At 37.7% G+C, this 26,085-nt stretch overlaps 1 protein-coding gene across 1 annotated transcript; it reads right to left on the bottom strand.

Moving 5' to 3' along the window:
• Positions 1–1,193: 1,193 nt before the first annotated feature.
• On the bottom strand, positions 1,194–24,559 carry baiap2l2a (BAR/IMD domain containing adaptor protein 2 like 2a). Its single transcript, XM_059348217.1, has 14 exons — positions 24,372–24,559; positions 23,862–23,937; positions 20,176–20,262; positions 18,052–18,113; positions 17,894–17,965; positions 17,554–17,634; positions 17,318–17,449; positions 15,640–15,738; positions 11,268–11,334; positions 8,892–9,075; positions 7,885–7,950; positions 5,315–5,492; positions 2,764–2,801; positions 1,194–2,300 (listed from the first exon to the last, which is right to left on the bottom strand). Exons 1-14 carry the CDS (start codon positions 24,423–24,425, stop codon positions 2,219–2,221), a joined length of 1,278 nt encoding a protein of 425 aa, XP_059204200.1. The 5' UTR covers positions 24,426–24,559; the 3' UTR covers positions 1,194–2,218.
• Positions 24,560–26,085: the final 1,526 nt, after the last annotated feature.

Here is a 26,085-nt window from a genome sequence, read left to right as displayed (position 1 = left end):
TTCAGCTCTCCTTCTTCCCTGTCTGTCAGAACGAGTGAAGCATGTCTTGACAGCACCCTAATAATGTATTAAGGGGTGTGCTTTAAGAAGGTCAAAATTACCCTTCAGAGTCATTTGTAAGGATTCATTAGCATTGGCTGTGTCGTCTAAGTAGTGACAGGAGAGAAAGACAAACTGCACAATCACAGCTCATCTTTCTGCAGTATAATCTGCATTATGAATGTAACTTTGCTCAAAGAGAAGAAAGAGGCTGTGCTAGTTTAGCAGAACCATGCTGTCAAGCCATTAGCAGAATTGGATTCAAGCTGAGGTTCAATTTGGGTTAAGTATCCCCAGCGGAGGACCCAAACAGGCAACGCGGGAATCCTGATCTTCTTTAGTAGGCCATTTTACTGCCTGAGCAAATAAACACACATCTGAAGCTTAGAGGCTATCACTTAAAAGACTGTTTAGTTCAGTGGAGCTCAGACAAACTCACTTATGGATGGATTACTGAATTGGCCTATGGGGTACAGGCCCGAGGGCCCAAAAGGGTCAGGGGCCCCCGAGACCAGAGCCTCTGTTCAAAGAGATGTGAGTCAATGAAATGACCACAAAGAGGTGCAAAACAAGCACAAACACATAAAAAAACTAAAAAATGACACAAAACAACCACAAAAAGACTTAAAACAACTACAATAATATTAAAAAAAGACTAAAAAGAGACACAAACGACCATAAAAAGACTCAAAGTAATGACGATAAGGAGACAAAACAGACAACAAAGAAATTCAAAATGACTCAAAAAAGACTCAAAACAACTACAAAGATATTAAAAAAGACTACAAAGGAAGAAATAAAGGCAACAAAATGACTATAAAAACACTTAATATAGTAGAAACAACTACAATGAGACGTAAAATGATCGTAAAGAAACAAAATGACTACAAAGAGATGTAGATGTCTTTTTAAATCTCTTTGTGGTTGTTTTCAAAACCAATTAACATAAAAAGACTAAAACAAAAACAACCACAAAGATGCAAAAGACCTTAAAAGGTCTCAAAATAACTACAAAGAGTCTGAGAATGACCACTACTAATGTGTCCATTAACTCACTACAGGTCCCAACAGACTGTTCAGATCAGTGTCATTCATAAAAAAAGACAACTAAAAACTTGTTGTTTTTAATAAACTTTAACTTTTATTGTTTCTTATCAACATTATTGTTATATTGATATATGAAAAATACTAAATATTTAAAATCAGCGAGTCAGGAGCTTTAACTAATGGTGCAATAAAATTATTTTTTAATAATGTAACTACTTATTTTTTATTCTTGTTAGTTTCTATTGCATATTACATCAATATAGATCAATGTTATCATTAAGACATCAGTAAAAAAAAAAAAAAGCCACCTGCTGATAAAGTGAAACTCACTGGTTGAAGTAATTATATGATGCTATAAAGATGGTTTTACATTATCCATGAATGCATTGCATTTTTCATCACATTTCTGGCTCAGAATACATTTTTGTGTCTAATTTCTTACAAGATATCACATTATAACGCCAGAGGTTACATTTTCATTTTCTACAAGCCATTTTCCAAAGTAAATTAGTCATGCAATTAATATGTATTAATGGCCTTAATTCGGCGGAACATGTAGATAAAAATGGCTGAAATGCAATACAATAAAAACAGAGAAAATATTATTTATCACGCATCCCTGAGCTTTTAATAACACCTGTCAACACTGATTCCTCACATTAACTGTACACTATTAACACCTCATAGGCAGTTATCATTTATTCCTACTGTAAGTCATTCACCAGTCAGAATTTTAGTGCAAATAAAACATAAAGGTATGATTATTTAAGAGCAGGTAAGATCAATTTACATATTAGTTTGTGCTACGTGAACACATTTACATCACAATGATTGAGTTTTACTATTATACAAATATTAAAACCAGAGGCAATTATGAAAAGTAAACAAGAATAAAATCCTTATAGAAACATGATGATGGTTGCCGGTTCACCGAGACCTAAAATACATCTACAGTCCTTGTGGGAACCCGAGAATGATCAAATATTTATACATTTTTTTCTCCTCTTTCTCCAGTTTTATGTGTATCTTTGGCAAATATAGAGGCACTCAAGGCCCACTTACTCACATTCAACCACATATATACTCTGTTATTTCCAAGGTCAAGAATGAGCTGTGTTTCAGGGTTAAGACGTCATCGTCGATACAAGATTGGAGCCGATCTGTCATCGGTGTTTGTGGGCTTCAGCTTCACTGTGGCAAACGGGTTGGTACCCCTTAAAAATAAAAATAAGAAGGAAGGTGGGGATTAGATGTTGGGGGAAGATAAAAAAAAATGGGGAAAAAAAGGCAGAGACAGAGTGGAGGAAAGCAATATCAGAAAATAACATATTTGAGCCTAACAGTGAAGGTCATAACAAGAGAAATGAGAAGTTCATTTCACACTGTACAAGCATCATCTAGCAAACTGTTCACCTGAAGTGAGAATGATAGTGAGAGCGATAGTCACGGCTCCCAAATGGCCATAACTGAAATGGTTTCAGTACTAAACTGCACTTGAAACTCTAATGGAAGGAAAGCAATTCTGTGCCATTTAGATCACCGCCCTCATCTGTTGTTCTCTCATTTATTGGCTTCATGATATACTTCAAAAATATCATTATTTCCTGTAGAAGAGAACACAAGTGCCATTTAAACATTTTACAAACAGAGAGAGAGCCACAGGCGCATCAATCCTACCTCGGGAAGAGTTCTGGTTGTCCATGTGGTTTTGATCTCTGTTGAAGGATAATATGAGAAGGGTATATGGGTGAGTAAAAGCAAATGCAACCCACAACATGCAGACACATGCACTAATGGAGGCTCAGCAGGCCCTCGACCCCACGACCTGCTGCTTTCAGTCGGTCCTCCCACAAGCTGCTCATTGATGACACACACACACACACACACACACACACTTCAGAGTGGGTCCAGTTCACACACACTGCTGAATCTGGTTTTTACAATAAAGATAAACAACAACAAACAGAGACATCAAGGAAAATGCATCGATGTCACAATGTAAAAATTGTAAATGCATCTCCAAATATGTGGTCTCGTTCTTGGCTATTAAGAGTTAAATAGCTCTCTTATTGTCCCTTCAATATATCAGTGGAATGTGATTAACTTTAAAGGGATAGTTTGAATTTTTTTTAAAATATGTTTTTTTGCTGCCCCCATCCACTACAGCAGTGATTCCCAACAGGGGGGGTGCCAAAGATCCACGGGGGGGTCGCGAAGCCCTCTTGATTTTAAGGGATGTAATAAATTGAATGCGTTAAATACAGATAAGTCAGCATTTAATTCATTAGTGGGACAAAAACAACTAAATAAGGGCTACATTAAACGTTCATTCATTTATTTAAATAGACAAATCACTATAGAAAAGTTTAAAAATAAAGGCTATATCACGAGAATAAGGACATCTGTAACATCCCTCCTGCAGTATACACAGGTAACCTCACCTAGTGGTAACCTCACCTAACAACAGAAACACAGAGCTAATGAAAAATGGTGAAGTGTCATGGAGACGAAAATGCTGAAAGAGAGGGTACCATGAAAGTCACATTGAGTTCGGCTTCATAGAAGCAATGGACAATGGGGGGGGTCACCAACATAACCAACTATTTTGATAACTGATTAATCGTTAATTAATCGAAAAAATGGTAGAAAATGCTGTTTTAACCCTGTCTTATATGGAGATTTCCTGCTTTCTTCTGTTTTATATCATATTAAAATTAATATATTTGGGCTTTGGACTGAAAAATAAGTCATTTTAACCCTCCTGTTATGTATCTAATATAATATCTAATATTCAAAAATCTAAGAAAAAAAAGTTGAATGTAATTTTTTCATTAAAACAATTTTTTTTTAAATATATATATATATTTTCAAAATCAAAATCATGTAAAACCATTGGATTTTATATGTAGGTTTTAATATGCATTTTTTATGAATATCGATGGACAATTAAACATGTCCTGGGTAAAATTGACCCATGAACATTATTGCTGTTCCTGAGAAACGAACATAATAGGAGGGTTGAAGACATCACCTTGGACTTTGCAAAACTGGGACGTCATTAAGAAAATAATTGTCTGATTAATCAATAACAAAATAAACTTCTACCTGCAGCCTTACTGCCTGCTTCTCCAAACTGGAGGCATGCCAACCGCCATCTACTGTAGATGATACACTGACTATGGGTAAGAAACTCATACAACCACACTTTAAAAAAAAAGGAGCTATCCCTTTAATGTCAATATGAAGAAAATATCACACTTCAGCAGGGCCATGTGTTGCCTTGAGCTCTCTGCATGTCTCTGACAGAAACAGAAGTGCTACTCAAACCAAAGAGAAAAGGCACGGACAGTATCATCACACTGCAGCACCTTAAAGGTTATGCACCAGACCTATTCAGTCACAAGGACTTCAAATAGGTCCAATGGTCTCAAGTTTCAGCATGCCAAAACAAGAAGCCACACACACACACACACACACACAACCTCCTCGGCCAAACACCATCAGCAGCTGGAGCTTCCTCCCTGCATCCACCAGAAGGACGGGTGTGGAGCCATTGAGAACAGCACATTGCTACAGTGCCCCTGCTGGACAGACTGGCAAACACCATCACAGATTTACATACACACCACGCTACTTCACTGTTAGATCATGACAGTACAGTACCATTATAAATAGTAACTAATAGTGTTCAGTGAATCATTTACTAATTATCTATAGGTCAGTAAAAAAGCCAATGAGAGCACTTTTGTGGTTAGCAGTTGGTAAAAACCTAAACCATCTGATTGATTATTAATTTTTTTCATTATTTAGCTTATCAACACAACAGCTACATACTTAACTAATGATTTATTAGCACTGGTTTATTATGAAGGGAGCATTTATGAATGTATAACCAGCAACTGTATAATTAAGAAATAGAAAGGATGAACATTAACCAATATGATTTTCCACAACCTCTTAATCCCAAAGCTGTGCTTATTAATGGCTGACTTATTCGTTTGATTTATTAAGTACTAATAAAGACCTTAATTACAACTTATTGAGGCTTTATTAACAGTGCTTTGTAGAAAAGTGGTCCCTGAAATGTTTTTTTAAAGCTGCAGAAGACAAATACTCCCAGCAAACAACCTTTCCTGTGATGTGCATTTATAGATCATATAAGTAAAATATCTGATTAATCGATCAGCCACACTGATTGATAATCACACTGACTGACTGGCAGCCATACCTTTTTTTCTGATTTAGACTCAGTCCGTCTGTCAAGGGTCGGTGTGATTGGTTGCATCTCTTGCTGTTTACTTGAAGACATTGGTGGTGGAGGTGGAGGGGGCGGGCCTCCGTTGTAGCTGCTGCCTCCTGATTGGTCGGGCATGTTGCTCATGCTGCTGCTGCTTCGGAGTGAGGAGCTAATGAAATGACAAACAAAACCAAACGTTTTTATTGTTTTCTTTGTTGAAGAAGTATGTTAGTTTTTCACTTAAACACGTAATCTCTCTTTTCTCCTGAACTGATTATACGAGATGTTACATATGAACACAAAAAATATGATTGAAAGCACATTTTTTAGATTTCATGTCAAATATCGTATATTCAGTGCATTTGATCTACATTTTATTAGCGGTGGAATGTGTTCACAGTAACTGAGCAAAGTTTTACAAGTTTAAACCTCTTACTGTTTTCCTCATAGCAATGGGTCACCCATATATCCTAAATAGTTCATCTTATTATTCCAGGCCTGAGCTTCATGCTGACCCTCTTTTAAAAGTGTCGGGCCCATAAAACAATAAGGACAGCCTGGGGCAGCTGCACAATGTATTCTGTATCAGGTTTCAAAAAGCGAACATTGTGCGGAAGCTTTTGGTTTAAAGTGTCTTCATCCATTCTTAATGGCTGCAAATGAAATATCAGTTTACTCTGACATGCGGTACTTTGGACTGTGGCAGAGGAGAAATACAAATATGAGGGAGAACGCATACAAACAGTCACGGTCAAGATTAAAAAGTACTTCCTGTGAGACAGAAGTGTTAAGCACAGAGAGAACAAGCTACATTGTTCAAAAACTCATCTGTAAAGGAACAGTGTGTTGGATTTAGAGTAGAAATATAATGTTCATAATTATGTTTTAACAAGGCCTATATAATTAGCTGAAACTAAGAATTGTGTTGCATGCATCCACCAAGTTGCATGGCCATGTTTCTACAGTAGCCCAGAATGGACCAACCACACACAGAGGGCCTTTTACCAGTAAAGCCAACATAGCGACTTTGTCATTAGATTTAGCAACTTTTCACACACACCTAGCGACTATTTTTCAAAATAGCGACTAGCAACAAATCTAGCGACTTTTTCTGGTGTTATTGAGACTTTTGGAGAGTCCTTCTTACTCTTCTTAACGAGCCGCAGGAGCTGCCAGTGGCTCGTTAAGAAGAGAACGAGTCTAATCAGCACAGTCCTCCCGCAGGAGTCTCTCTCAGCTGCAGTCACAGAGCCGGAGGGGATGTTAACCCTTTAGCAGCCAGTTTGCAAATCGTGCATGCGTGAAGTCGCCGCTGGCTGGTTTACAGTCAGTGTCTCTTTTGGGTCCGTTTTCAAGGAGGAGGGTTGGAATTGTGAAAGAAGCCAGTGCACTTGCAGTTCTAAGCATATTTAGGGTGTCTTTTACTCACTTTTGTCTTTCCCACAACGTTATTCCTCTCTCCTACAGTGTCCATTACAAGTACATGCACATGGTAAATTATGCTAAAATTAGTTGATGACATCATTTAGCGACTTCTAGCGACTCTTAGGACAGCAAACAGCTACTTTCCTTACTGAGGAGTTGGCAAACTAGCAAGATTTGCTATAGCAACGAGTTTAGCAAAGTCACACATAGGCAATTAATCTAAGGTGACCTGTCCCCGGCTAATGCTATCCCTGATTTTAGCATTTTGTGAATGAGAAAAAAAAATTATGTGTAGACTAGAACAACAGTTATTACGGTAGCCGGACGCCTTCCGGACCTTGACTCAAGGCTTGAGCACTCGGGGACCTGTCCTGCGTTATGGTTTGTGTGATTTTTTTTTTTTTTGTGGGTTGGGCTGGTTCTTGCCGTGATCAAGGTTTGGTTTGTTGTTGAGTCACTAAATTGCAAATCAGGACCAGTGCCTCAGACCCTGCTCTTCAGATAACTTCAAGTTTACAGTTAAAGTACAAGTGATAACATGGTAAGTAATTGAGTGGTTAAGTGATGATGTGCAGTGTGTTCCCTGCTGTTACACTTGATTTAACGTAATCAACGTAATTGCAGTTTCTTCATTTCTTCTTGATGACATTTAATTCTTTTTTTTATCCCTGAGCTGGAAATGTCCTTGGAGTTCATTTCAGGAAAAAAAATAATTAAATTAATCCCACTCTTCAATTTGTGAATATTAAAAATAACAATCACAGTTATGTGACAAGAAGGCTGTTAACATCTATACTAGTTGTCTGGCAACCACATGGTTATGAAGAGACTGAGCCTGGCCAAGAAATAGTCCAGCATATAACCTTCATAAAATGCCTTTTTAAGATTCAGGTTTTGTACACATTAAACAAAAAGTCACTTAGTGAGGTTAATGGGGGGCTGGTAAGCAGGCTTTGTTACCACTGAACAGAGCTAGCTGGTAGCTCTAGCTAGCAGTTCACCTGTTTTCAGTATTTGCGCTAAGCTAAGCTAAGCTAACTGAAGCATGTAAGGAATGACAATACATTTCTTAAACAGCCTATGTTATGACATGTTATACTTTTTTAATTTTAACTTTAATTTTATGAGATGTTTACCCTGAGCTGGTTGTGCTTGGAGGATCATCAACTGCTTTCACAAACGAGGCTGGAAACCATCCCTGACTGAAAACAGAGAGCCAGAAAGTAAAGGTGGTGAATTAGGTGTTCATGTCATGAAGACTGTTGAAAATAAACATATCTACAAGCATTAGTAAAGACAAATTAAGATGGTAAACATAGAAAAACTTTATGCTAAGCATGCATTATCACTGTAAGAATGTTAGCACACTTATGTTAGCATTAAGCTAAAGGAACCACTGTGTGTGCTTCAGTAAAACCTCACAAAGATACTAATTTCCTAGTTCACAATAAAAATGAATTGGTTCACAAAGGATTTTCCCCCCTTTGTTTGTGGGTGAGGGGTACTTTGAGTGGAAAAAGCTGCCAGAGTGTATCAAAAAGCATCAAAAAACAGCATTTGAAGATTTAGATATCAAATATTTGATTTAAATATCATATAGATTTGCTGTCATCCTTTGCATGGCAAGTTATTTTTAGTTAATGAGTCAGTTAATTTGAAAAATAATCATTTTAAAGAAAGATGAGCTATGAGTCTTTAACTGTTCATTCAACTTTTTCTGATAAATATTATTATTATAATAAATATGTTAATCAACTGGCCTCCTCATTTTGCTAATGTAACCCCCAGGCAAAGCAAGTTGATATCCCTGCTGCTGTCGACTCTTAGTCTTGTTTTAATTAATGTTTACTTTTGCCTTCCTGTTTGTTCACTTTGCCCTTAATATTCTTATTTAATATTCTGTCCATTATTATTTTTGTTTATTGCTTTTTCTCACCAGCTTATAAAAGGGGACCTGTGTCTACAACATGTCAGTAGGCCTACTGAAGGGTATCAGAGTGAAACCGAGAGCACAGCAGCAGGCTATTATATATTGTACTTGAGCTACAGACATATTTACAATGGTTACAAATAGAAAGTGGTGAAGCAAGAAAGACAAATGCCTCCACAGTCACATTCACACTCACAAGAGAACATCTCTCACCGTGAGCTGCTGTCAGCACGTCCGTACAGCCAGCCGTTCCTGGCCTGTCCCACCAGCACCGTGATCATCTCCCCCCTGCTGAAGGGCAGCAGGGTGGGGTTAGAGCCACCAGGCTGGTGGTCCGCCTTTGCCCTAACGGATCTTGCTCCTGTAGAGCGAGAAATGCTTCCCTGGGGAGACGGAGCTGGAGAGATGAGGAATGAAACACTTAAAGTAGACAGTTTGTTAAAGTCAAACCAGCTTCAATCGGAAAGACAGATCTCTGGTGAAATGATTCATTAAAAAATACAAACGGCAAAGATTTATTTCTTTAATTATAACCCTGGAATTCATATCTCAGAGGGTTAGCAGACTACTAAATGTCTTATTTCATGCATAATTATATTTGCTTGGATGGCAGGGGATGCAATTCATTAACTTATACCAAAGAGGCTGGCATTGTTTATCTCTTCAGTGAGGAGCAGTTGGGCCAACACGGCTGCTGCATGCAAGTTTTCAGTCGAATATGAGGGAAAAATGCTATTTAATATTCTAGAGATTGTTTATTGTCTGTTTTTGATACGTCGTTATTTTATCTATTTTTACTCCAGATAAGCAAGCCAAGTAATTAGACAGACTTTCTGCACAGGAACGTACAAATGAGGAGGTATGAAAGTGTGTGATGTGCAGAATTATGAAGAGGGAAAGATGGACGAGAGAGAAACAGATAAAAGGCTTAAAGAGTGATAAAGCTGGTGGTGGAGCGAAGGCACAATGAGCGCTGATATACAGGCCGAGGCATTATGGGCTGCAACAACCAATATCACAGACATAGTTTTTGGGAAAAACATAACATGAAATATGTGGTGCAATAAAAGTCTTTTCATGATGTTTTTTGTGTTGTAGCACCCAATAATTTATTCTTTTTCTGAAAATGTATTAAAGTTTCCGCTTAACCTTAACAAAAATGAAATGAAACACAATAATGCAATAAGTTTGATAAGAATAATGGATAATATTAAAACCTTTCAGGTGCACGTGTAGGTGTTCCGAATGTTTATGTTACCGGAGTTGTCTGTTAGATTGTGGTTGTTTTCATGAGGCACTGTTTTGTTGGAAATCAGGTGATATAGGGAGCGATGGGGAAGTATTCACAAAACATCTTAAGGTTTAGGTAGCTCCTAAAATTATAATATAAATAGGCTTGTCCGTCTGAATTGTAGGACTCCTAAAAAAATTTTCAGCATTTTAGTACCAGCTCCTAAATCTGAAAAAAGTTAGAGGAAGTATATCAAATAAACAATACTAAAATAGCTGGGGCAATCTTAGACCGTTAGACCCATCAACATTTCACAAACTTTTAATGATACTGAGCTTTAAAAAAACATTTATTTAGTTCCAGCCATATATTATCACACTCTTTTTTTTTGTTTTTTGGCTTTTGTAGTAATGGCAACTTTGAATTTTCCATTAATAATGTCCTTTCCACTCCCTAACCATGGGTGCTGTAGTCTGATAATTAGAAGGCTTCTTATGTGGAGACCTGCTAATTGTTAACGAGCTGCCACACATGTAGGAGGTGGTATTTCTCTTTGTTAAGTTAGAGACTTTTATGCCCATATTTTATTTTAAAATGTCCTTTTGGATGCAGCAACATGCCTCCAACATGACTTAAATCATTAATTCCCCAATCAGCCCAAGACTCAAGACAGGCAAACAGAGTTTCATGAAACATGACATCACCCATAACAACAGAGTCAACCCCACCTGGGCCCCGTTCCAGGTAGAAGGTCCAACAAACTCTGAGTCTATCCCTGAACTCTGAGTTGATTTACCCTCAGAAGGGAAACTCTGAGTTTCCGGTTCCAGAAAAGCTGATCTAAGTTAGTTCATTCAACTCAGAGTATGTTGAAGAAAACCTACTCGAGAGCAGGTTAGGTTCTCAGAGGCAGTTACCGCGGCAACTCAGCCAGAGCTGAAGTTACCTCTCTTTCTGGAGTGGGAAACCCAGAGTTTCCCTCATTTCAGGGTTAACACACTCAGTTTTCAGAAAACCCGCTTTCTGGGACAGGCCCCCTGGTTTCTTGAAACCAATTTACATCTTTTATTTATTTATTTATTTATTTTTGCCTTATTATGACCAGACAGCTGTAGATGGACAGTAAAGGAGGAGACAGAGAGGGGATGACATGCAGCAAAGGGACGCCGGTCAGAATCAAAGCAATCTTTCTGTAAAACTTCTAACTTGTTCAGATATCAACTATCTACTTTTACATTATTAGTATTGAGCACCTGAGCAGCTAAAAAGTTAACATTAAGATTTATGCTCAAACATGGTGTCAGTCAAGCAATATATCTAGTCCTAATAAATAGAGAGTTTGGGAATGAAGCCCTCACCTCGTGAAGGAATGTTACCCAGGGCCGGCTCTTCTCTGTTCTTCCTCATCTCGTCCTTCATCCCCACCTGGACAATAATCAGACAGGCACAAACACCATGGCTGTCAGTTAGGAGCTTAACAAAACATCGATATAGATTGATTTATGAATGATCCAACTGCATCGATGCAATGCCCAAACATTGTCTTGTTTCACCATCTTTTGTGGGGTTTTTTTAAAGATTATTTTTTTGGCATTTTTTGCTTTATTGATAGTGACAGATAGGGGGTGATAGAGGGGAAGACATGCGGCAAAGGGAGCTCAGGCCGGATTCGAACCCGGCTCCGCCGCAGCAAGGACTCAGCCTACATGGTAAGTGCTCTACCAGTGTGAGCCACCGGGACGCCCCATCTATTGTGTTTTTAATATGCACTTTTACAAACACTGAACACACAGAAAGAACTGATCTTGGGAATGGTCTCTGTTCTTTAAGTTAACCCATAAAAATAATGCAATGTGGCACTAAATAGTGAACAGAAGGTCTATTTTTATTCATTGTATTAAAAAGAAGGGATTGTTTTACATTTAACTATTGGGAAGAGCTCAGAAATAAAATGGAAAAATCATGTTTTTTGTGTGTTGATAGATATGTAATATGTTGTGTTAAATGGGCGTCTCATATCGATCGCAGGCCTCTGAATCGAACCGATCAATGTCGTACCGACAGACCATCAGACTTTGTGATATCAGCAAATATGGTATTGTTGTCCAATGAAATGATCCAATGACGGGCCGTAATCGAACCTGCGATTTATTTATCTGTTATCGTGTGTTGTGATTTCACTGTCTGTTAAGTATTTTATTTTCCATATCTTGTGTTTCCTGTTTTATTTTGTAATCACTCACCCCTGTCTCTGTTTCAGGTTCCTGCCGGCCCCGCCCCCCTCCTCCTCTGTGTGCACCTGATCCCTGATTGTGTCTCATCACTCCCCATTAGCCCTGTATATGACCCCCTTGTGTCTTGTCTCGCTGCCAGTTCCTTGTTCTTTCAAGCTCATGTCCCAGCATATCATAGTCATAGTGTGTCGTTTCTGAAACCTTGCCTCACCTTTTTGATTCTGCCTTTTTTCCTCTTGTTCTGGATACCTTTGCCTGTGTGACTGCCTGCCTGTGTATCGACCCTTTTTGGAAGAAACGTGTATTTGAGTATTGTAACCAGAGCCCTGTACTACGAAGCTGGATTTGAGAGTAAGCCAGGTACTTCAGCTCTAACTCTGGATTTTCAGTATCACAAAGGTGGTTCTCTCTTTTTTTTCAACTCATGCTGAGAAGCTAACCTGGATGGGGTTAGGGTTAGTGGTTAGGTGTTAGTTAGTGTAGTGTAAATTTACTACCTCTCTGAGTGAGAAAAGTGGATTTAAGGACCAAGTCGAAGTTCCTTTTAGTTTTCTTCATTATCAAAAATCAGAATACACTGCCTAGGTACAGCGGAGGAGAACTTTGTCCAATTTCAAAGGCTTCTGAAAAAAGGTGTCCCTCCAATAACAGCCCTTGTTCTCTCTGGATTTTCTGTCTGTGTGTAATATCATTTACTTCAAATGTTCCAGCCCATATACGTAGCGGGAACGAGCACGCTGCTAAGTCTACTTTTTAACCTTAAAAGGATACAACCTGTACTTGTTTATATTCAAATTCCAACATCTCTACTGTCTGACAATCTTTAAAGTTCATTATTCTGGTTTGAACCAGTTGTTACAGTTCTGTTCTGAACAAAAGGTCAGACTGTAGCTTCTCTAGTAAAGCAGAACTCTTATATTACAAGTATCATAAAATATACTACAGGAGCAGGTTATGTTCTCGATAAGAGATGGGACAGTTTCAGATCTAAATCCACTTCATGATAATAATGTTTAAAAGTCCGTTTTCAGTATAACAGTGTGTGCAGCTGTCAGGTTAGAAATCAACAGTAGTGTCTGCCTAAATTAATCATGTGCCTTATTTAGAGCAGCCATATTGCCTTTAGATGTAATAATAATTCATATTTTAACTCATAGAAGTGGGCGTAAAGCGATGGAGTATGAAGAGGAAAGCCTGGGCTAACTGAGAAAGTTCATAACCACCTTCCTGATACTTATCCTTGACTGGGATTGTTCCTGGGTATATTGAACTCGCTTCGTAGTACAGGGCACAGATCACATTATTAACCATTTACAAAGTGCTGTATACATATTTAATCTTTAAATGTTTCAAACCAATTTCTTAAAGGCATATGAATCATTTCAAAATCATTTTTCATAAATGATAAATATGTATTATTTAAATATGTATGTTTAGGGAAAAAAAAGTGTTAATTGAGTAGTGGAGAAGGGGTTTAGGTTTAAATAAGCATATGCTTCATCCTACTCCTTTTCGGACATGTTGCGTTCACATTATAGCTTTTGTTTTGACTATTGCTATTTTTTTGTTTTGATTATTCTCATTGGATGTATTTGTTTTTGAGTTTACTTTGTTGTGTTACTCGCACATGTTTGAAATAAAAGCTGAACTGAACTGAACTTAACATACTTAATATGGTGTTACAAATATTGTAATGAGTGCAACTAAAACATTAAACTATTAATTATCATGTAATTGTTTGTTAATGGTAAAGTAACTATAAACTTACATTAATATACCATCTATCAGCATTTATAAATTATTTAGTTCGCTAAACATTAATAAATTATGTATTTACCATTTATAAATAGCCTATATATGGTTTATAAATGATGATTAAACATTAATGAACTATCTGTTTACCATTTATAAATGATGGTTATTGTAAAGTGTTGCCAAAAAAAGTTTTAAAAGAGTTAAAACTGACTTGCTATATACATATTTAATCTTTAAATGTTTTAAACCAATTTCTTAAAGGTATATGAATAATTTCAAAACCATTAACATACTTAATATGGTGTTAAAAATGTTGTAATGAGTGCAACTAAAACTATTAATAAACTTTTAATTATAATTTAATTGTTTGTCAATGGTAAAGTAACTTACATTATAAACTTACATTAATATACCATCTATTAGCCATTTATACATTATTTAGTTAGTTAAACATTAATAAATTATGTATTTACCATTTATAAATGGCCTATATATGGTTTATAAATGATGATTAAACATTAATAAACTATCTGTTTACCATTTATAAATGATGGTTATTGTAAAGTGTTACCAAAAAAAGTTTTAAAAGAGTTAAAACTGACTTGCAAATCCACTTTGACTTCAACACAGATGACTCGCACTTGACTTGACTTGAACCTTTTGACTTGGAACCCAAAGTGTCATGAATCAACTAATGTTGATCTTCCTCTGGTGAATAACTCTTGTAAACCTCAGGAAGTACTGCAGTCATACTTCATATCTGAATAAACAGTAAAGAAAAGCCCAGGATGTGTTGAATAAACTGTATGTTACACTGAGTAAAGTATATCATGTGTGACTAGACTCAAATATTGTTCTAAAGAGGCTCACAGGCTTCTCTCTGTTATAAGCAAAGTATAAACCCCACATCAAACCAAAACACACTCAGAGTCCATGTTAATCCTCCCATTGTTATCACAGTAGGATGTGGGGTTCGTCTGCACGTCACCTTCCAGTGAGGAACAGACACAAACTGACAGGAATGATCTCTGGGGCGTCTATGTTGAATGATAATTGCAGACTTCATGAGACTACTTATGAATCATCCATGGTGTGTTAATCCTGCTGTCTTGAGACGTAGAGCCATGCTTAATTCACCCTCAAAGACTTGTGTGTTTATTCAGATGACATAAAGGTTTTTCAGATTAAGATTTTGATGAAAGTTAGTGTTTAAACAGAAAAAATACTTATAACCTCATCACGATCACATAATAATTTCTTTCATATCAGACAATCTTTAATCTCTGTCCTCCAGGTTTAATCCTCCTCAGAAAGCCTTTCTGAAACAGGAAACCGATGGTTTTCAAATTAAAACCAGGCATCAACCAGCAGAGGGCAGCATGGTAACAAGAATATTAGTGCAATAATTCACTTGTTTCCTTATAGCACACTGTCTGTATAACTATTATCCATTTATTGACTCTCCTTCCACCAAAATATGTTTTCTTATCTAATACTTGTTTCATTAATGCAAACAAATGTTTACTTTTAAACAAAATTGTGATGATACTGACTGGTTCAAATAGTTCTGTTAACTATTTCACAAGATATTTGACCAAACTTCTTCATCTCTTTTTTCCCTAGCACAGGATAATATGTCACACCAGCAGCATATTCTTGGAGTTTTGAAAGATTTAAGTGCCATCTAGCCCCGACCCTTCTTAAATAATTCAGTAAACACGACTGTTTTCTATAAACTCACAGAGTTGTCCACAGAAGTGGGTCGCCTGGCCTCGGGTCCTCTGGTGGCGTTCACCTCATCTGCCCAGGCATCAGCTCTCTGCTGGAGAGAACCTCCCGTCTGCCACACACAAATATAAAAGAAATTCCCAGCTTATGTAACACCAGCTTTTACTTCTATCTGGGGCAAGAATGTGTGTTCAATGCTGCATTAAGACAAGAGACATTAACAGTTATCCACATGTGGAAAAGAAGAAGACAGAAGAAGACGACGTATTTATTAGGGACATAACATTTTGCTACAACCTTCTAGTTTCCAAGCCACGTCCCTAAGACTGAGCCATTAACCATTAACAGCAGCCTGCTATGTTTATAGCTAAATGTGAATAGAGTTATTATTATCATCAACAAATGTCATAAGAGTACAATTTCTACTGGACTGCCATCTCTTTGTGTTGTGGTTAAATTTGAGGAATCAAACTTAGAATTAATAAGCTCCAGTCAGACAAGGCAAGGTTTCAACATATTTTTTGAAAAAATTCAGAGTATTAGAAAAAATTCTTGCTTTTTATTTTATAATTTTGACAACCCATATGACCCACAGTTCCCTAAATAAGTGCCCCTACAGAGTTTGTGTTCAGTCTTTATACTACATTATCTGACTTCCTCCTTTAATAAACAACCTCTGGGGCAGTTTCTAAATTGTTTGATCTTTTATCTCAGAATTTTGACTTTTTAAAAATATCATTTTGACTTAGTATCTCCTAATTTGCACTTTTTTATCAGGTCATTTTAAGTCACTAGCTCATAATTTTGACTTTTTATCTAATAACTTTAACAAAGTGATCATCTACTTAGTGACTTAAAATTTTAACTTAACATTTCATAATTATTACATTCTATCTCATAATTTTGACTTTTAATTCTGAAAATTATTCTATTTTCATTATGACTTTTCATACATTTTTTCTGTTCTGGGAGAGAATTTCCAAGTATTTGTGTGTGTTTTTCACCTGGTAAATGTTTTTTTTGTTTTTTTAAGCATGTCCTGTTCAAACAGCCTGACACACAACAAGACACAGCCTGCCTGCCTCTTTTTATGTGTGGGCAGTACAAGCTGTTAGGTCATATGTATTGGAATAAGCCTTACATTTACATTATTATCTCAAATTGATTTATCATGAGTCCTTAAGTTAGGTACTAGAAAGTATTCACGTTGTTGTGCTGGTTTTGGTGGACGGGCTGCTATTTATCCTGTGAGTCCATGTGTCGGGTCAGTCCTGTACCACTTGTACAGCTTAGTGAGGGCCTCTTTATGAAAACAAGGGTTGACTTTACTGCTCTGAAGTTGTTTTATTGGTTCAGAAGACGGCTGTCATAAAAAGTGAGCAAGGAGTCCAGAGTTCGAAGAGACGATCTGTTCGCATGGCATCAAACCTGCTTCAGAAACTGAACGTGTTTCTGCTGTTCTGTGGTTAACCCTCGTTGTAACGGAGGGGACGTCCCCGCGGGAAAATGATTCAATCTCACATAATCATTACACATTATTGTGAATTCTCTTTAGAGTGCCTTCCTGTCATTGTCCTCCTGACTTCCATTTCAATGAGTTGTAAGACAAGCCCGACCCATTTGGCACCTGAAGTCAATAAGCCAAAACAAACCATAAAATATAGAAACGCTATTTGACGGAAGATGTATACCTTATTCATGAGGCGGGCGATGTATTGTATCAGGCCGCAGTGTTTCTCAGACAGGAAGCGGTATCGTCTCTCCTCCTCCTTCAGAGCGTCTCTGTGGCTCTCCCTGAGGAACTGCACATACTCACTGCAGTCCTGAGGATACACATAATTGACAGTATATAAATATATACGGTACCAGGACACACTTATATTTCATGGTGCTGGAGTTTTTCTCCAGGGTGCAGAAAGAGAGAAACCTGGTTGGCTCCTCTCCTCAGCTGTCTCTCCAGAGCTGCTGCCTGGTTGTGGACTTCCATCTCATACTGCGTCCTGCTGCCCTGTAGGAGAGAAGTCACATCACGTCCGTGGGAAATCATTTCACTCATCCAGATAACAATTAGCAATTCAATGAAAATGAAAATGAAGACTTTTTCCCATTAATTCTAATGACGTCTTGACTTCTAATGACAGATTCCCATGATAGCCCGCAGTTATTAATTTTACATCATCTCCTGGAAATCATTACGACATAACAGCTTGCCATTCTGTAAGAATCCCTTTTGACCTTGTTGTGCCCCTGATTTGGCCCCCACTCACCGATATGTAATCTTTGTCCAGTCTAATGTTTTTGTCCATCTCCTGAAGAACCTCCGTACTGAACCAGCGGAACTGCAAAGACACAAAATCATATTTAATATGTCAGAGTTTGATCACACTGAAAGGTTGTGAGGGACAGATGAGTGTAGGTAACTTACTAATCCATCCAGCTCCATGGTGAGTCTTCTTTGGTTCTCAGAGATCTGAACCAGGACATCTCCTTTAACACAATTGCATTACATGTCAATAATATTATATATTACAAGAAAAAAATAAAATAACATCATACAATATGCGTAATGTTTTTAATTTGTTCTTTTCTTCTTTAAACAAAAAAACGTTATTAATTTTTTGTTCATAACAGGAGACACAAAAAACAAGAAACAAAGAGCAAGACAAACTAAGAAGCAAAAAGCAACAATAACACAGGGCATATTTAAAAAGAATAATAAAGTACACTGCTGCATCACTAGTATTAACATCTTAGCAAAAATAAACAATTAAAGGTGGATGGCACTGGATGAACTTCCTTGCTGGTCAGGATCAGTGTCATATTTAGCAAGGTGAGCCAGAAATGGCTGCCATATCTCAGAGAATTTATTAAGATTGTCCATCATGCCATACCGACTTTCTCCATATGTAAAATACCAGTGAGCTCACTCAACCAAGTCTTAAACCGAGGCACAGAATCTGACCTCCAGAGTCTAAAAATCACTTTCTTTACAATTCCCATTTAATCTTTTCAATCTACTTATCAACCAAGTAACTAAAATAAATCTGTGACTTTATCTTTGAACACACTCCCACATAGAGTACGCACTCTGTTACACACACAAACATACACTAGCTAACGGTTAGCTGTCGCAACATTGGATACATTTTTATTTTCATCTCTGTGAACTCATAAAGCAGATTCATAAAAGTGCAAATCATCAAAGACTGGATTGGAAAAAATGCACAATAACAAAGTTGGCATCTTTGGGTTCCAAAGTGGAAGGAAATGTCTTTTATCAGTGTTATAAGAGTATTATTAGAGATGCTTATTGCTGTGCCTCAAATGTAATACTTATACACAAAAGCTACAAACTGGGGCCATATTTGTCCGTACTCTTTATAACAGCTGTTTTGATGGTTTATTTCAGCTTTCTTAAGTTTTTCTGGACCAGCTTCCCGTTAACCAAGCTAGCCAATATACTAGCTGTCTGTGGCTAATGTTCTGCTAATACAATTATTATTAGGCTAATTGTTAAACATTTACAGTAGATTTACTGTGTTGTATTTATGAAATACAAGCTTGCTGATCTGAGGGGCAATGTGACTAAATAGACAGCTAATCTGTATTTCTGTAAATTTCCTTGTCAGTGTAAGTCATTTTAACAAAGCCTTAATGTTTCAATCTATGATAATTTTTCTCATCTTTTAATGTTTTGCAACCACTAACATTGAATCAGCTGCCAAATATTGTTTTAACAGTTTCACAATTGCCTTCGAGGCCAAATACTGTCTTCAACTTTTATTTAAACTGTGCTGAAATAACGAGTGGTAGGAAGAAGGAGCTAAACAGATAAAAGCTTAAAAACATTTCCAAAGCAGTTTGAATATCAGGTTTTAATCTGCCATATTGGCATATTGAACTTGTTTAGTTGGACTTTTCACTGCCCCTGATATGCATGCTGGGAGTCAGTGTCTCACTAAGAGTAGACTAATGATCCAGTTTGGACAATATCTTCAACTCTAGCCACTAAACCTAACATGACTCCCCTTTAAGAGTGGCTGGGTTAAGTGAGCGGAGCGCGGCCGGCTGCCTGTCATCATCTATTATTCATGTTGCCTGCTGGCATCTGATACCTACTCTGCCAACAGTGTTGGCTTGAACTCACAGAAAAACAGACCAATACTCAAGACAAGTAAAGAATTTTAATTGTCTATAACGACTGACTGTTGTCGATACTATAAAATAATTCATCTTAATTCACCTTATCAAAGTGCGTTTAACACACCTCCACATCAAAGCATCAAAGAGTATATTGATGACACACACATACGCATGAAACAATGATTCTTAAGAATTGTAAAGGAGTAATAAAGCGGCGTCAGAGAGTAAACTTTGGTCTTCCTGACATGGAACAGCACTGTTGACTTAGTTTAATTAAATGGCCATAAAAACACTGAAGGCAATATCCTTATATTACATCCTGGATTGTAGATACAGAATTTTTTTTTCACTCAGTAATCATGTAAATGCAGGAGAAATCTGTGCACAAATACATGTTCACACATACCTATGGAGCGTGAGGATGAAGTGTGGAAAGCCTTCTCTCCAATCTTTGAAAGTGCACTGAAGTAGGCCTCACTTGTTACAGCAAGAGCTGAAAAACACAAACACAGCAGTGATTTGAAATGCTAATTTGTTTGGTATAATGCCTGTCCCTGGCAGAACTACAAAGGCAGGTAAATCCAGTCATTAGTTACAAAACCGCTGAAATTATTCAATAATTCAAATTTCCATACACACAAATATCTGTCTGTAGTCATTTGGAAATGTGTTCACTTTAATAAACAGCAGCATAAAATCACAGTAAAATCAAATTCATTTTTACTGGCGATAACAAAGAAGTCCTTTACTTCTTCATTTTGCCTCCCTGTCAGTGATACAGAGCCAGAATGCAGTATATACATAAGTTTGTAGGAAAAAAAGGTCAAGACACAAGTCTGACTTCTTCATTATAAATCAAATATAAATAGTGTTTAATGTCACAGTGCCTTAAGCTGAATTGGTGGCACTGTCGGTGACTGCAGGAGTTTTTCGGTCCATTCATTTCAATTTGAAATGAGAAAACTTCTCACTTGATTTATTACCTCAGAATTTTTTTTAGGACAACACTATGGTCTCAATCATGAGTAAAAAAATTCTTCAAGACAATTTGATGTTAATAGTGTAAATAATGGCTCCATTTAGAAGAAAATAGAAGATAAAGAATCGTATGGTTTGGGGAGTGGCTACCTTTGATTGACAGGTCACCAACAAGGCGAGCCGTCATCAGGAGAGAAGCAGAGCAATGCGTATCCACGGCAACGTTTCAATAAAGTTATATATAAAGGACGTTTACCGGTTTGGTCTGATAACTTTGACCCTTTCACTGTATTTCCACTTAATTACAGTTTATTTGAACATTATGTTCAGTAAAAATGTCTTGTTCAGTGTTTGGTTGGACTAACAGACACTCCAATGAGTAGCTGTTCATTGTTCTGAGGTAAGTAACGTACACTTGTTTTGGTTTTTTGCTAGCCAAAACTAAAATCCCAGTTAATGCTCCAATTAATGCTAATATGAATTAGCAGAGGCTTTGCTCAGTCAGGTTGAGGTGTAGAGAGGAGTGTAGTCAGTGATCAGATCCCTCTCGCTCCTCTACAGTCCAAATATGGTCTGCTTCCCGTATCGGAAACAAGATGGCGACACAAGATGGCGACGAGTGTAACGCTGAACTCGATGCTTCCAACGGGCCACAAGCCAGTGGGTGACGTCACGGTGACTACGTCCATTATTTATATACAGTCTATGTACTAACCTTTAGCTGCCTTTATTGTAATAAAAAATAGATACATTATGATGAACTAACACCTTGGTAATTGAATTATTGTTACACAACATAAATAACACAGCAGCTAAATCGAGTCATGGAGAATAAAAACAGCTAAACTAGTCCTGTTAAAAGCTAACTAGCCTAGCTTAGTGGAGTAGCCGTAAATTACATTTCATTTGGTCTTGATACGTTTGTTTGAATTACATATTCAATGTACTGCATTGTGTCAAGGTAATTAGGAGCAGATTGCAATTGAAAGGGTCACAGTTTTTACACTCAAAGTCTGAAAATGTTAATCCTCTTTTTCGCTTTTTCAGCCTTTCTCACTGCTATCTCTCTTTGTAGAGCAGCACTGTATTTAGTCAAACGGGGTCAAATCACAGTTAGCCCCAATTAGCCAAAGAGTTTAGCCTGGTGTTGCCGCAGTAACTTGAGCACAGCATTAGATCCCTGAGCTGGGCTGTTTGCTCTTTTGGACGTGAGTGAGCTGGATTTTCACAAGGTGAGAATAACTTGCTTGTGGACAGGGGGGGGGTTACATCTGGTGCTAACAAATCAAACAAGGAGCAACCCCATAGAGGCAGTGAGAGTACTCAGTAGTAAAAACCTATGTGTTAGTGCTTTAATAACATTGATAGGGAGAGTCTGAACAGCACGCACTATGTATCTGAGAAATATATAAGGCCTATTTTTAAATTTATGAGGAGGAACTGCATCAGTAGAATGTAAACACTCATACATTAGTTGCTGGCCTTGGCTTGAGCTCATTAACATGTCATGAAGTTATTGCTCCCCCCTACACACACAGGAGGGATGTAAAGCCTCTGTGCAGGTTGCAACAGCAGACATGGTAATCTCTATTTTATGTCTGCAGGCCTTTTGGTGCAGAGGTGCTATTATGAATTATGATGTAGCATTGCTGTTCTGCATATATTAAACAAACACCTATAATGTAATATAATGTGTAACAGCATCGCCGTGTAAAACTGCTTCTGTCGCCTAATTTCATTTGCATGTCAGCATTTTAAAGGCCTTTCACATCCAATGCATTGCACAGGGATTAGAGGTGATTATGATGTGGATAATTAAGAAAGAATATAGACGCAATTACTGACTGAATAACTGACAGACTGACCTCTTCTCTTCATTACAGGATTTAAAGGAAACAAAGTCAGATAAATGGATTACTGAATGGGCCTACACACTTACCAATCAGGAAGAGACTCAAATGAACATAAACAAATTAAAATGACTTCAAAATGACAGAAAAAGATTATAAATACTCCAAAACAACTACAATGAAACATATAGTGACAACAATGAGACACAAAACAACTACAACAACAAACTCAAAAACAACAACAATACAGAAGAGGAAACCCAAAGACAAAAAAATAACCACAAAAAGTCCAATTAAACTACAAAGAGACACAAAATGACCACAAATAGCCACACAAAAGCACAGAGAGAAAACTACAAAGATACACAGAACAACAACAAAAAAAGGCCAAACAACAATTAAGTCTACAAACAACTACAAAGAGATCAGCTGCAAAGAGACACAAAGTCACTTTAAAGGACTGTGAAAAACAAACCAAAAAGGCAGAACAACCAAAGAAGAGACACATAATTACTACAAAGAGACAAAGCAACTAAAGAGACGAAAAATGACTACAAAGAAGCACAAAAAAACAACAATACAGAAGAGGAAACCCACATACCACAAAAAGTCCAATTAAACTATAAAGAGACACAAAATGAACACAAATAGCCACAAAAGCAACTACAAAAACAAACAGAACGACAACAAACTATAAACAACTACAAATATATCAGCCACAAAGAGACACAAAGTCACTTAAAAGGACTATGAAAAGCTGCAAAACAACCACAAAGAGACACTGACTGACTACAAAGAGACAAAGCAACTACCAAGAGATGAAAAATTACTACAAAGAGACACACAACTACTACAAAAGGGACAAAAAAGTCCACAGACATAAAATAACTACAAAAAGATCAAAGTAAATCAACAAAAAGAGGCTAAACAACTTCAAAGCATACATGTCCTGCTCTAGGAGAGGTGGTGGAGATGTTTGCAATACATTTAAAACCACAATCTAAGTATCTTAAATCCCTGCCACTGTATATGGAAATCAGATATAGATGTGGTGTCTTGTTTGTCTGTTGACAATGTAGTCATAACAGCCTCTGTGGGCCTCAGTTACAGGCCCATAATCAGGGCTATAATAGCACCAGGATATTCCCAAAGCATACGGACTTTGGAATTAGGTCCAGTAAAATAGATGGCTGACAGCTCCCATATGTAAAGCCATTATAGTTTGTTTAGTTTATAGAGCTGTTTTTCTTTCTTTTCTCCTTACCCTGGAAAGCTTGGATGTAGCTGTTACCCAGTAAGACCAGTTTCTGTAGACTTGGGTTGAACTCGTCCATCAAGGTCTGTTTGGGAAACACACACACACACACACACACACACATATACCACGTTTGTGTTGAATTCTTGAAGTCACAGAAACTTTAAGACCCACCTTAAGGAGATTGAATGAAATCTATCTTTAATTCAATCTCTATTTATGAGCACAAACCCTCCCTCCCAACACCAGACAACCTAAGACTCAAGCCCTCCTTGAATTGGAGACTGACTGTTATGAATTCACATCATGTTTGCTTGGCAGAAATTACATCAAAAAAAGTTTAACTGAGCTTCACTCCTCAGTAACCATGAAATGTTTCTGTATTCTCCAGAAACCCCACTTTCTGTCCCAGTTTTTTGAAGAGTGTCTTGAAAAGAAATCAGAACACAGGATGGGACGTTCTGCACCAGTCCGTCTCACAGGTATGTTTGATGTCTAATTTAAAAAAGTGTTACTCACCGAGTAAATGCCCAAGGTGGAGCGATGCAGCTGATCACTATTCATCGCCGACATGTTTATATCCAGAATAGTGCAACTGTCAGGGAAACCTCGAGAGGGTCTGCAAGTCCTAAATCATCAAGAAAATGTACCAAAGCCTCTGTGAGAAAAGAGGTAATAGTATTGAACTGGACACGGAGTCGAGGAGGCAATGTGTTAGTGTGTTGGTAACTGACACCGAGAAAAACCGGAGTAAATAATTAAACGTGGCTCAACCATAAAACACACTGACATATGCTGTAAACCCTGACTGTCTGGGCGTGTGTGTGTGTGTGTGTGTGTGTATCTGTCACGTTATATGTTTTATTCAAGGCTCTAACAGCGATCTGTTTTCACTCTGTAATGCATAAAATCATTATATTTATATCTTTAGAAATGGGTTGTGACTATATAGTTTCCTTTTTTTTTATTTTTCCAAAAGCAGGGTAATTTTATCAATCAGCTGAGCTGTAGTTTTTACACACTTCTCAAACAGGAATAAATGCTGTATTTGTTAGGGACTACTTTGTGGATTAATACACATTTCTTGCACTGTTAGGTATTTAAAACAGCAGGATTTGTGCAATTGAAACACCTGTGGTGAGAAACGCACCCAGTTAGTTGTAAATAGGTTTTAGACAACCACGGAGGACTTTGGCTCAGAGGAATGAGCTGTATCAGGCTTTGGAGGCACTGATAATACTTGTTAGCTGAATCACTTGGCTTGGATCTTTTTGTGGGATTTGTTGATGGAAACATGAGAATATCACCAGTCGTATTCTTCAACAACTCCTCTAGCCCGTACTACCACGTAGGTCCTTTGTTCCTTCACTCTAACATGACCCTGTTTCCTACATTAACGCCCTACAGGCTGCAGTTTTAAACAGGTTCAGTGTGGTAATCTTGTTGCAGTTCAGTTAGGTTTAGGTAAGCCAAACTACTTGTTTAAGTTTAGGAAGCCAAACTACTTGGTTAGGAGGAGGAAATGATAGTTTGGTGTAAAATTTCTGTTGCTGGACGTGAGGGTAACGCCGTAAAATGTGACGTAGCTGTGTCCATCCATCCATTATCCTTAACCGCTTATCTGAACTCGGATCAAGGGGGGCTGGAACTGATCCGCGGGGCAGGGTACACCTGGACAGGTTGCTAGACCATCATAGAGACAGACAACTATTCACTCTTTCATTATTTGCCTACGGGCAATTTAGAGTCACCACTTAAACCTCAGCTGCATGTTTTTGGACTGTGGGAGGAAGCCTGAGGACCCGGAGAGAACCCACGCTGACACGGGGAGAACTCCACAAAGAAGAGCCGCAGGCCGGAGTCGAACAGGCGACCCTGTTACTGTGAGGCAAGTTAAAATAACAACACTGACTTTTGGTTACACTGGGCCTCTAGACCCCCTTTTCCACCAAGCCAGTCCTGGCCCATGCCCAATTGCGAACCGGTCTGCCGTTGTTATTATACTTGAGAGGATAGAGACATATACAGACGATAACAGTGACATAATGACGTGGCTCTAGAGTAGGGTGGCCATTTCCTTCACATTGAAAAGGAGGACACTTTGCATACACGGGACAAGCAAGCAGATATTTGTTTGGTATGATCCGGTTTTAAGCAGAGTTGTACTCCGATAAGCTCGATGCTAGTCAGTGCTAGCATGTCTCTGATAGCTGCTTTGCCTTTGCAGCTCACA

This window comes from Centropristis striata, chromosome 13 (genome assembly GCF_030273125.1).
Source record: "Centropristis striata isolate RG_2023a ecotype Rhode Island chromosome 13, C.striata_1.0, whole genome shotgun sequence".
NCBI lineage: Eukaryota > Metazoa > Chordata > Actinopteri > Perciformes > Serranidae > Centropristis > Centropristis striata.
Note: the sequence above shows the minus strand (reverse complement) of the source record. Positions and strands in the feature narration are given on the sequence as shown.

Coding starts and splice junctions, on each gene's coding strand:
- baiap2l2a (XM_059348217.1), bottom strand. CDS start 24,425: ATGTCGGCGATGAATAGTGATCAGCTGCATCGCTCCACCTTGGGCATT. Junction 23,938..24,371: donor CCACCTTGGGCATTTACTCG/GTGAGTAACACT, acceptor TTTCCCAAACAG/ACCTTGATGGACGAGTTCAA. Junction 20,263..23,861: donor CTACATCCAAGCTTTCCAGG/GTAAGGAGAAAA, acceptor TGTGTTTTTCAG/CTCTTGCTGTAACAAGTGAG.